Genomic DNA, 12,814 nt, shown 5'->3' with positions numbered 1-12,814 from the left:
GTAAATACAAAGTTATCATACTTTTTTAAAAAGCAGTTGTTCTCGAAACCAGGAGAGGTAAGGCAGAAGAGACAACTATGCTCTTGAGGGGTCCATGCATCCAAACAACCGAAGGTCACTATGGCAAAAGGAAGGGATTTCTATTGCATTTGGGAACGTGATTGAGACAGCAGAATGCAGTAACGTTTGCAGAGGGTTGTTTGCCAGCGGCATCATTCAGACAGCCCTCTAGTGATGTTTCATGGGAAACTCAGGGTGAGCTCTGACTCACGAGGAGAGACAGGCCTTAAGGCCTGCTGCTGGGGCTGGGGAGGTGACTTGCTCAGCGAAATGTTCATCACACCAGCAGGACACTTGCGTTTGACTCCCAGAGCCCATGTGAAAAAAAAAAAAAAGCAGGCATGAGTGGTGAACATTTGTAAATCCCAGGACTGGGAGGCAGAGACGGGTGGATCCCTGGGACTTGCTGGTCAGCCAGCCTGGTTTACTTGGAACTTCCTGGGCTGAAGAGAGACCTGTCTCAAGGGAGATTGACGGCGTTCCTGAGGATGTCTCCAAGTTTGACACCGGAGACTGTCCTCCAGACTCCAAACACACAAGCTCATATGTAGACCTGCATCCGCACATACATCCTCCAATATGAACACATATATGCACACACACATGTATACACACACACACATACACGCATGCACGCACGCATGCACACACCCAAGGCTTTCACAGCAGCCGCTCACAGAAATACTGGCGCACACATACCCGTGGGGTTTCCGACTGTGTCCTTCGAGCCACCATGAGCAGCAGCTGCTGCTGAAGGGCACTGACTGCAGGGTCCCCCGAGGACGGATCTGGGCTGTCTGAAGTGGTGGTACTGGAAGAGCTGAGAAGAATCTCTCTGAGAATGGGGGAGAACAATCCTTTGGTGAGCATCTTTCATTGGGATGCATTTATTTATTACCCAGAATCACGAGGAGGTTGGAGATGTCCAGCACGAGAAGGGACCGTCTGGGTCCTGATCCTTAAAATTCTCTATAAAGAGCTAAAAATTCTGCATGGGAGGCTAACTGTAGGCACAAAACTTCCAACATTAACTGTGAACTTGGCAGGGTTTAGACTCACCTAAGAGACACACTTCTGGGTGTAATAAGAGGCTGCTGGTTCATTTCCTGACCAGCCAGCAGCTCAGACTCAAAATAACCACACAGAAATCTGTATTGATGACAATACTGTTTGGCCAATATCTTAAACATATTTCCAGCTTGCTCTTATATCTTGAACTAACCCATCTCCATTAATCTGTGAATCACCACGTGGCTGTGGCTTACCAGGTATAAAGTTCTGGCATCTGTCTCTGGCAGGACTACATGGCTTCTCACTTGACTCTGCCTTCTTTCTCCCAGTATTCAGTTTAGTTTCCCCCACCTACCTCTGTTCTGCCCAGCTATAGGCTCAAACCAGCTTTCTTTATTCATTAGTGGTAACCACAGCATACAGAGGGGAATCCCACATCATCTGGGCATGTCTGTGAGGGAGTGACTGGATTGGGCTAAGGCAGGTGGGAAGACACACCCTGAGTATGCCTGTGTTGCCTTAACATCTTGAACTGAATAAAGAAAAGAAGTAAGGTAAAAACACCAGCATTGACCTTTCTCTACTTCCTGACTCTGAATGTCACATGACTCCTGCAACCACGCCCTCCTGACCATGATGGAGCATACCCTCAAACCCAGTCGAGGCAACCCTTCCTTCCTTAAGTTGCTTTTGCAGGATGTTTGATCACAGAAGTGGGAAAAGGAACTATGACATTATGCTGGCTCCCCAACCCCAGTTTTCTGTCTGCATCACTCCTGCGGACACCGCAAAATTTACACACAAGAAACGCCTCTGTGGTAGCAGGAAGGTTCTCAGAAAAGTGGCCTTTGTGAAATGGCTTAAGTCCCTATCTAAAATGAAAGTTCCTTGATAGGAGGGGGCAGAGGCTCAGAGTTTTGATGTGTGAGAGCTGCCCTGAGCCGAGAAACTAGATTAAATTGCAGGTGAGGGAGGTCATGTCTGCTGACACAGGGGCAGGAGTCAGGAGAGACCCACACCCCTGCATGGGGAGCTAGTAGACAGCCTCTCCGGCTGGTTACTACCATGCCATGTTAGAAACAGCTCTGCTAGAGGCACGCCTGCCAATCTTCCTGCCAAGCAGGACTCTAAGGAGGGGCCGCACATGGACTTCATTCCCCCATATTATTAAGCATGCTTTTATTGCAAAATAACATCCTTAGCACTGGGTTAGGGCTGGGGCTCAGGGAGTAGAGTGTTGGCCTGGCACGCAAAGCCATGGGTTCAGGTCTCATCGTTGCACTGGGAGACTGGCGTGGCACACACCTATAATCCCAGCGCTGTGAAGGTGGACTCGGGAGCTTCAGAAGTTCCAGGTCATCCTGGACTACATAGTGAGTGCCAGGCTGGCCTGGGATACGTGAGACCCTGTCTCCAAAATAAATACTGGCCAGGCGGATGGCTCAGTGAGTAAAACCGCTTGTTTAGATCTCCAGGCCCTTCATGGTAGAAGAAAAACTAGCTGCCCCCTGCCCCCTGCCCTCTTCACACTTCCCCAAAATAATCAAAATGACTTTTAAAATAAGTAAACAAATAGCTTTTGTGAGTAGACAGTTTAATACCTTATGTTAGAATTTAAGGGTTGGTTTTATTTGTCCTTTTTTTTTGTTTGTTTTTGTTTTGTTTTGTTTATTGATGCAGGGTCTCACTGTGTAACCCTGGCTGGCCTGGAATTCACTATGTAGACCAGTCTGGCCTCAAACTCACAGATTCCCCTGCCTTTGCCTCCTGAGTACTGGGATTAAAGTTGCACGCTACCACACCCAGCCTTGGGTGAGTTCTAGAATAAACAGAAGTAGGTCTAAACCACTGTTGTTCTGCCAACTTCCCAGACTTTGCTCGTGTTGTTCTCCCCCTGTGGATCTGCACCTGGACGAGACAGGTATTTCCCTCCTGGGGAATGGGAGAACTAGGCCAGACTAGACGGAAATGTCCTGTTGAGTCCCCTTAGCAGGCACTTGGTGAGACGTTCTGGTCTACTGTTGCCTCCCATTGATGGGGAACTTGACAGGTAGCAAGATGGCTGCCAGCCTTTCCTAGATAAGGCCTTGGCTCTGGCGGCAGATGGGAGGAGGGCCAAGCCTGCACTTGTCTCACGGCACAGACTCAAACAGTAGGTCAGCCTCTCCCTCAAGGGACCTCTTTCACTGGTGTTGGCTGAGCCCTTATCACGGACACACAGTGTCACCTGTGCTGGCTCTTCTGCAGCCTGGAGGGACATCTGTGAGCAGCAGAACCCTACCTCCGCTGGATCTGCCTCTGCTCCTCCTCTAGGGCTGTGGTGACTGTAGCGGTAAAGGATCAGGAGACCAACACTCTCTACTGCGCTAAAGAGCCTTAGGTCCCAGTGTTAAGTTGGGATCTTAGGCCCCAGCCCCTTGCATCTAGCCTAGCCCCCTGACCCTGAGAGTAAGCACTCTGGACTCCAAATCCCAGCAGGCCAGGCCCTGACCCCGCCAGGACCACGCCCAAGAATATTTAAGTGAACTCCCAAAAGCGTTACACGTGGTCTCCTTTTCTTCCTCCAGGTGGTCGTGTTTGTGCAGCTTCCCGGTTTTCTCCTCGGGGCTGCCCAAGAGCGCAGAACTCCCATTAAACCTGGATATCTCTTAATTTGGCTTGATTGAGAGCTCGTGTTAGGAAAATGTTTCTAACACCCAGGACTGTTCGTTAGAGGACGTCAAGAGACAGTCCCACTTCCTGAAACATCTGAGCGCAGAGAGAGCCCACTCTGTGGAATGGCTGTCTCAGTGACCCCACCGGGTCTCCATCAGCCTGAGGCTGGGCTGGTCTCTGGTCAACTCGTTCCATTCAAGGTGAAAGCAGAGGAGAGAGAGCTCAGAGAAGCTTCAGGCGGTGGGGAGGCGGGGTGGCAAGAAGAACCAGCCCTGGAAGAGAGCCAAGAAGACGGGGGAGGCCCTAAGCTAGGGCCCCAGTGGCTCCGACATGGAATCCCAGCACTTGAGTGACTGAGGCAGGAGGATAGCTGGGAGTCTGAGGCCAGTCTCAGCTACACAGTGAGACTCTGTTTCACACAAACAAGAAAACAATCGCAGCCAGACTCTCCACTGGGCTGGCTGGGACAGGGCTGGGCGTGGGGTGAAACAGCGTAGGTGCTGGGTGTTAGATTCCCGCTGGCCCTAGCTCCTCCTTCCTAACGGAAGCTTTGAAAAGTGCCAAAACTATACAAGGGTAATGCTGCCTCCCAGTGACAGAGAAAACATCACCCGAAATTCTTCCTACTCGCCAGAATTTAAAACAGTTTATTGTCCCCTGGAGAATGCACGTCTTCTGCCTGCCCTTCCCGGGGCTCCAGGCCCCCGTGTGGCAGCTGGGGCTGTGTGCAGGCATAAGGCCTCAGCTTCCAGCTTCAACTTCTGTTTCTGGGACTCTGAAGCCTGTCTTAGTCCCCAGGATGACGACCCCTGTGGGAGGAACAGAGATGACCAAAGACTGAGAAACTAGCGAGGGTGAGGGAGAGACGACAGGAAGGTTCACTCCAGGCCCATCACCTGGCCCTCCATGTGCTCGAAGGCAGCGGGAGTTCTCAGGTCTTTAACTCTGGCGCAGCAGCCAACACACACCTCTCATTCAGATCCACAGGGAGGGCTCCATGGCTGAGGTTAGAAATCCCCAACCCAAGATGAAGTGTGCCGTGAGAGTGCAGGGGATCGGGCTTACCACCCCACATCTCAGTCCTGAGCACCCCAGTCTTCCTGCAGTGCCCCTCACTCCTGCTCTGCCAAACTCAAGGGCTCCACTTCTTCGGAATAAAGCAACAATAAGGACATTATTTCTGGCAATCGTCTGCCTGCTTCCCTTCTTGGAGACCCAGGTGCACCCTTGAACAGCGTGGTCGTAGGCTGAGGAGATGGAGAACAAGCATTTGCCTGCCACACAAGCAGGAGGACCTGAGTTTGAGTCCCGGAGCTGACACGGAAACGTCGGCTGTGCTGCCGAGCTCCTGTCACCTCGGCGGCCCTGGGGAGGCAGAGAAAGGTGGAGCCTTGGAGCACTGGCCAGCAAGCCCAGCGAACTGGTGAGGCCCAGCCCCAGTGAGAGGCCCTGTCTCACTCAGAGAAGAAATCCCGAGTGGACAACCCCTAAGAGACCGAGAGCTGAGCTAACATCAAGGGCGGGGCTTTCAAGGGAAGACAGTGCTTTGGAAATTTGTAGACAAAATAAATAGAAACCCAAAGTTCAAGACCAGCCTGGGCTGTGTGTCTCAAAAAAATCAAACCAAGGCTGGAAAGATAGCTCAGTCAATGAAGTATTTCCCTTGCAATTGTAAGGACTGAGTTTGATCCCAGAACCCACACAGTGAAGCATGGCAATGTGTGTGTGTGTGTGTGTGTGTGTGTGTATGTGTGTGTAATCCCTATATTGAGGAGGCAGAGACAGTCCCTGGGGGGGGTCTCACAGGCCGGCCAGCCTTGGGGAGCTATGGGCCAATGAGTGACTGTCTCAACCGATATCCTGAAGTTCTCTTCGGGCCTATACACACACAGTGTGCATATGTGAATGCGCACACACACATACACACACACACAGAGGGAGAGAGAGAAAGAGAAGAAGAGAGAGAGAGAGAGACCAAGCGACAGGGGCCGGGGGGCAGCGCTTTCTTTACAAAACCCAGAAAGGACTGTGAAGTCCTGTGTGCAGCGAACCATTTCAGCTCAGAACGTTCAGGCAACTTCGTCCATTTCCTGGGCTAACGACTTCCTTCCAGATCAGTTTTCAGGCAGAGCAGCTCACTCTGGGCTCTGAACTAGGAAATCTGTCCTGTGTTCTGGTCAGTTAAACATGAAGGGGATTTATCGTGAGGCAGCCTTTCCCAGCAGCCCCTGGAAATGCTGCAGCTCAGGTTTCTGGGCAGAGCAGGAACAATCAGATAACCTTCCCCAAGGCACCTGCTGGATGAACAGTTAGTGTGTAACTCAAGGTGCTCTGCCAGTCTGTGTGTGTGTGTGTGTGTGTGTGTGTGTGTGCGCAGGGGTGGGGTGGAGTGCTGTTTCTCACAGTGTCGGGAGGCCGGGAAGGGAAATGAACCTCTTCTCTCAGCTTCCTTCAAGAATCCCTAAAGAGACATAGAAGTTGCATGGCTCACAAGTCCTCATTCAGAGCACAGCACCTGGTACATAAAACTGTCACATGACCACCAGGCCTCACAATGGCCAAGAGTCACCTTCCTGCCAGTAATGGGATCCAGCAGTTTAACTAGTTGGTTGGAGGTTCTTCCAGCCCCTGAGGTCACCTTAGCGGGGAAGAGCTGATTTTTCAGTACCTTCTCCGGTGAGCAGCTTATGGAGCCCTAACCAGGCCCCCTTCCAATCAGAACGTCAACATTGTGTTTGCTAGAGTCGGAAGATCCAGAACTCAATGGCTTTCAGTGCTAGAGACAGAATATTAAACACCCGCCCTAAGGCTGCCCTAGACACCACTAGCTGCCAAGTGCCACTAGCGTTGGACCACAGGCTGCTGGGGAAACACCATGTCCTTGGCTTCCCACTTCACAAATAGATAAAGTGACCCCTGCCAAGAATGGACTTCCTCCTGGAGGATGTCAGGGGTTGGCTGCTGTGGAAAGTTAACCCTGAACTTTGTCCTTCTCTACCCAGAAGGGGCACACACCTGACACTGCTGGGTGTCCTCCGTGCAGGCTCTGTCCTGAATGCTGCACAAGTGTGTGTGTGTGTGTGTGTGTGTGTGTGTGTGTGTAATTACTTGTCTGTAGGGACACAATACGTGCACAGTGCCCACACAGACCAGCAGAGAGGAGTGGATCCTGGAGCTGGAGTTACAGATGCTTGTGAGCCACCCAGTGTGACTGCCGAGAGCTGAACTCATGTCCCCTGCAAGAGCAGTGGGTGTTCCTAATGGCTGAGCCGTCTCTCTGGTCCCTGGTTTTAGTCTTTCAAGGCTCAGGATATGTGACATACAATGTATGTTATATGGATAGATTGTCACATGCTGTTTGAGCTCACTGAAGAGCTGGCTCTGGAAACACAATTGCCCCCTATCCTCAAGTCCCGATATACACACTGGTGTACATATCAAACCCAAGTGTGTGTTTGTCTCAAAGTGACCTTTGGGTAGGGCTGCTCCCCTAACTCTGTGACAGGAAAGAGAAGATCAGCGAAACAGCCCAAGAGTGAAAACCTTGTGCACCTGAGAAGAGCCAGAAGGTGAACCATTTGTAGCAGAGGTTACTATCTAACATCTGTCACCCCTGGCTATTTCTTCTTTCACTTTGGCTTCCTGTATACTTAATAAAATCAACTATTGGTTTTGAACAGTGGCTCAGAAGTTAAGAGCACTGGTTACCATTCCAGCAGACTGGGGCTCAATTCCCAGTGCCCACATGGTAGCTCACAACTTTCTGCAATCCAATTCTGGGAGTTCTGGCCCCCACTTCTGGTCTTCAAGGGCACTACATGCGTATAGATACACACATGCAGGCAAAGCACCTATACACATAGAGAGAATTTAAAGAACAATAAAAATAAACACACTTATTCAAAACTGAAAACCCAGCTATCACAGATCACCCTCTTGATCCAGAACACTAGCGTTACTAGTAAATTCAGGTCAGTGTGCTTACCTGGGAAGAGAGTAGTGCATGCTTATTCAGAAGGAACAAAAAGTCAACAAATGCAAAGCTTCTGCCTTTACTCTGGGATGAAATAGGAGGCTTCTGTTTGCTCTGAATTTAGTGTAAGAACACGCCAACCTGCCTCTGGGGAGAAGATGCAACAGTTCCCACCCCTGTGTTTTCCTGAAGTGGAAGACATCGTCTGAGAAAGCTGCTATGCTAGACAATGAAACGCACAAGCTGCAGTCCTAGCAAGTGCTAAAACTCGAGAGGAGGATGCGTGCATTTCCTTTCAAGCCTCTGTCTGCTCAGGGGAAGCCAGCTTTGATTGGTGCAGACACTAGCACCTGAGGCTGGAAGAGACTGCGGAGCAGGAAGGAGGTGAGATGCAGGCCCTGTCTGACCCTGCAGGATTGACTGGGTTCAAGTAGGCAGGCACATCAGAGCAGAGCAGGAAGGATAGGGTCGCAGGGAGGGAAGACCTCTGGGCACCGACATTGGGCACTAGAGTTTTGATTAGGTGAGAATTGATGATGGGGTAATAGCATCAATGAGAGAACATTCTAGAGGCTGTGCATGATGACAAGGAAAATGATGTCCCTTGTTTTAGGGTCCCTGAAAGTCTCCAACACACCCCTGAAAAAAAACTCAGGACTCAGGAAACAAGAGGCCACTGAAGTTAGATTTTGTTTGTTTTCCTTGAGACCGGGTCTCATGGAGCTCAGGCTGACTTGGACATTGATCTGCAGCTGAAGATGACCTTGAATTTTGGGTCCTCTTGCTTCCACCACCCCCCAAGAGCCAGGATTACAGTTCTGCGCCACCATGCATTGTCTGTGCGGTGCTGGAGTTGGAACAGAGGGCTCCAACTCAATCCTACAAATGGCGTCACAACCCCAGGTTCTTAAAACGCCATTTACAGTCTCCATGTGGGAAGCCCACGACATGCCAGTTTATACTGTAATAGACTGCAGTTCTTCACACACACACACACACACACACACACACACACACACACACACGCAGTTCTAATGCACCGCACATAGCGGATCTGCCTCCACGTTTACAGCAAGGAACGGAGACCCACCCATTCGGATCACCATAAGGAATCTCTAAGCCTGGGGAACTTCAGACCTTCTCCACAGCTGGTGAGATGAACAGCTGGATCTGTGCACAGTGAGTCAGCACTGTCTAGCTGTGCAAGCTGCTTCAGTACCAAGGGAACTCGCTCTACTAGGAACTAGGAGCTTTTCGACACAGTTTTAACAGGCAGAAGCAACACTTAGGCCCTCTACCTGCAGACTGACCCATGAACGAGAAGCATCCGCGTTTCCTTCCACGTGCCCTTGGGCAGATGCTGCACTGTCCTCTAGGGAGCCGAGCTCTCAAGCCGCTGTTCTCAGATTCCTTCACACAGGTCCCCTCCCCGTCTCCACCCGCCTGTCCTGTTCACCTTCCACTAGGACCACGGCCCCCAAAATGGTTCTACCAAGTTCCCTATAATGTCATATTTTTATCTCACAAGAAACTCTGCCTTGACTCCTGCAGAGGAGCCTGTATACCCCAGCACTGTCCAGACTCCCAGACCGGGAGGCAACGCCCACTCACCTGGCCCGAGAGGCACAGTCAGGGTTCAAGGGCAGATGCTGGGAGGAGCCTTCTTTCTGGTTTCCAGACTTTAAATAACACGACTTGATTTCCCCTGCAAAACGGTGAGATTTGAGCAAAGAGTAGCATCCCATTGTCTCTGAAACTCCAGCTCACTGCCACCGTCTTCATGCTAAGGGCAGTCCTGTCAGAGGGTCTGTGGAGTGACTGGGTTTGTTTTGTTCTGTTTGACATTTGAAGTAGAAATTTACTTAGCAAAGGAGAATGGCACTGAGGAGAAAATCACTAAGGGAAAAGTTCTGCAAGTCTGCCTGGCACCCCCGTAACACTGTGTCACTGCCTTCGATCTGCGTATCAGCTGTTGTTAGTTCACTTTGGGCTCCTTCTTCTCTTTAGCTGTTTTTCTTCCCACTTCTTTTTCTTTTCAGGTCTCCAAGCTGGCCTTTAACTATCAATCTTATGCTGGGGGTACAGGCATGGGCTGCCATACTTAGCATTATTTTCCAGGTCATCCAGGCTGGTCTTGAACTTGCTATGTAGCCTTGACACCCTTGAACTCCTGCTTTGACTCTTGAGTGCTGGGATTATAGGTGAAATAAAGCCAGGAATTTACCCCAGGGCTTATCACACCCTACAGACTGGTACATCCCTAGCCCTTTGTTTATTTCCTATGTTCCGTTCATGTATTAGCAGGACTGGAGGAGGGGGCGGAACAGGTAGTTTCTGTGTACAAGCACATAGGAATCACGTATACAGAGACTGTTTAGGCATGCAATTAAGATGGAGGCCACAGAGTCCAGGCTGCCTCAGGGAAGGTAAACAGATGAGGCTGCTGACTTCGAGTCAGCATGGTAAAGAGAAGAAAGAATGGGATCCAACTGCAGAGTCACGTTAGCTCGGCTGGAGGGTCCTGGCTATTGGGGTGTGAAGATCAGCTCCTGTTTTAATGTACTTTCCCAGTCCCAAGGAGCACCTTCCTCTGGGGCCCCAGGAAATGCAGCTAACTCTCTGGTGGAGACGCCTGCCTAGTGGCCCTCAGCTCCAAAGTGTCAGACAAAAACAAAACCAAGGCCTGGACTCCATCTTCTGGAGGCTTACACAAAAGTGCCTCTGTGTGTGTATGTGTGTGTGTGTTCTAGTGTTTGAGTGAGTGTGTGTTCCAGTGTGTGTGAGTGTGAGTGTGCATGTGGCACAAGATAATGAGCTAGATAAGGCCACAGCAGTCAGCATCCTGGGTATTCAGTAACTGATAATGGGCCGGAGCCAGGCAGACAGACAAACCGCACATTCTTTCTCACAGGCAGGCCCCAGCTTCCTACTTCCAACTTGTATATATTTGTGTTTATGCAGGCGTGAGTGTGTATAGAGACCAAGAAACTGGAAAGGGCCTGGAGAGGAAGAAGAAGAGGCACCGTGGAAGGAGTGAGAGGGAACTAGAACCCTTGTGATTTCAAAGAGGACGGTGAACATGCAGACAGAAGGGTTCATGCAAGGATGGAGGCTGGGAGATGGAGGGAGCTGACCAAAACTCAACCAGTGTGGAAACCTCATAAGGAAGTCTGCTACTTTGTATACTCATTAAGAACTAACTTAAAAAAAATTTAAAAGGATGCTAGCCAGGACCCGGCCGAGAATAACCAGAGCCCAGGTTCCTTGTCTTTTGGAGTCTGACCCAACCATTTGTTTGGTGATTCCTCGTGTAACTACATTAAATCTTTGTGTGTTTTTGCTTTTTGAGACAGGGTTTCTCTGTGAAACAGTCCTGGCTATCCTGAAACTTGCTCTGTAGACCAGTCTGGCCTCAAACTCACAGAGATCCTCCTGCCTCTGCCTCCTGAGTTCAGGGATAAAAGCGTGCGCTACCACTGTCTGGCATTAAATCATTTTTATATGAAGGCACCAGGAAAAGCTATGAGGATGTTTAATATATACCTAATAAATATTTACTGGGGACTGGGCATGTGCCCTGGTGAAGTCTCCACCTGGGGAGGAGAAATATCGCTAGCAGACTATGGACCAAGCAGCATTCCGAAGACAACCACGGATGTCTCCCTTCTTGCTCCCTAGGGTTCTTTAAGACTCACCATGTTCATCAATGAAGACGTGCATGGCATCCAGGGACATCTCCTCCTGTACAGATGTTTCTGGTCCACTGATGACCTGTAGCACCGAGCTGTCTTGTTGGGAGGTCACTCTGTAGATGATCTGCCTTTGCCGACTGCCCTGGAAACTTAACACACATGGGAGCTTGTGCTGACTAGGTTTATGTCAACCTGACACAAGTTAGAGTCATCAGAGAGGGGGGAGCATCAATTGAGAAAAAGCCTCCATAAGATCGGGCTATCAGCAAACCTGTTGGTGATTTTCTTAATTAGTGATCGATGGGGGAGGATCCAGCCCACTGTCAGTGGGGTCCCCCTTGGAGTGGTGGTCCTGGCTCCTATGAGAAGCAGGCTGGGCAAGCCATGGGGACAAGCCATTAAGCAGTACCCGCTCTGTGGCTTCTGCATCAGCTCCTACCTCCAGGTTCCTGCCCTGTTTGGGTTCCTGCCCTCACTGCTTTTGATGGTGAACTGTTATACTGAACTGTGGGTGAATAAACCCTTTCCTCTCTACGTTACTTTTGGTCATAGTGTGTCATCACAGCCATAGTAACCCTAACTAAGACAGACGGTGAGAGACTAGGAGATGATTGAATGGTAAAGTGCTCACCACGGATATTTGAGAGCCTGAGTTCAGATCCCCAAGACCCATGTGAATAATAGCCAAACATTAAGACATGTTCCAATACTCACTGGGCTAGGGTGGAGAAAGGAGGATTCTCTAGACTCCCTGGTTAGCCAGTGTAGCCAAACTGGTAAGTTCCAGGTTCACTGAGAGATGAAGAGCTACCGAGATGTTCATCATCTGGTGTGCATGTGTGTGACTGCACGCATGTGTGAACACACACACACACACACACACACACACACCAGGAATTTTTCTTTGCTCTCCCCAAAGCATTAAAAGGAGCACCTGGTGGGGGAGCCACCTCACACCCCGCACAGCGCTAAGTGACCAAGGCCTCCTTACAGTGCTGTGGTCTTGGCAGGCTGTGTCAACACTGGGCTGGCGACTGCATGGTCTTGGCTTGGCAAATCTGCTTTTCCTGGCTTCGGATCATGTCCACTGGGTTTTCCACTCTCCACTGCTTCCTCCTTGGTCCCTGGGGAGGTGTGATCTGGAAGATACAGCTTTCCATGTAGACAAGAAAAAAGAAAAGCATCCCTGTGTTCAGGGACTAGACAAACACCCTGAACTATGAAAAGAAGGAGAACTTGGGCCTGGTGGCTAGGCCAATAATACTGGCACTTAGGAGACTGAAGCAGGAGGAGAGCTATGAGTTTCACCCCAGCCTGGGCTACAGACTTGGCCTCAAAGTCAAGCAAACAACCAAACTCCAAACAATCTGGGCATGGTGGTATACACCTATAATCCTAGCACTTAGGAGGCTGAGGCAGGAGG

General features: G+C 50.3%; 1 protein-coding gene across 1 annotated transcript in view; it reads right to left on the bottom strand.

Moving 5' to 3' along the window:
• Positions 1–12,814, bottom strand: part of Pcnx2 (pecanex 2) — a 103,054-nt gene that overhangs the window by 86,644 nt on the left and 3,596 nt on the right. The window contains exons 2-5 of the mRNA XM_050146905.1: positions 12,383–12,530; positions 11,395–11,540; positions 9,311–9,404; positions 760–895 (exon numbers count right to left, since the gene is read on the bottom strand). Of these exons, the coding sequence (XP_050002862.1) occupies positions 760–895; positions 9,311–9,404; positions 11,395–11,540; positions 12,383–12,530 (524 nt within the window). The remainder of the gene's footprint in view (positions 1–759; positions 896–9,310; positions 9,405–11,394; positions 11,541–12,382; positions 12,531–12,814) is intronic.

Source organism: Alexandromys fortis, unplaced genomic scaffold (assembly GCF_014885135.2).
Source record: "Alexandromys fortis isolate MF-2015 unplaced genomic scaffold, M_Fortis_MF-2015_v1.1 scaffold_12, whole genome shotgun sequence".
Classification (NCBI taxonomy): Eukaryota; Metazoa; Chordata; class Mammalia; order Rodentia; family Cricetidae; genus Alexandromys; species Alexandromys fortis.
Note: the sequence above shows the minus strand (reverse complement) of the source record. Positions and strands in the feature narration are given on the sequence as shown.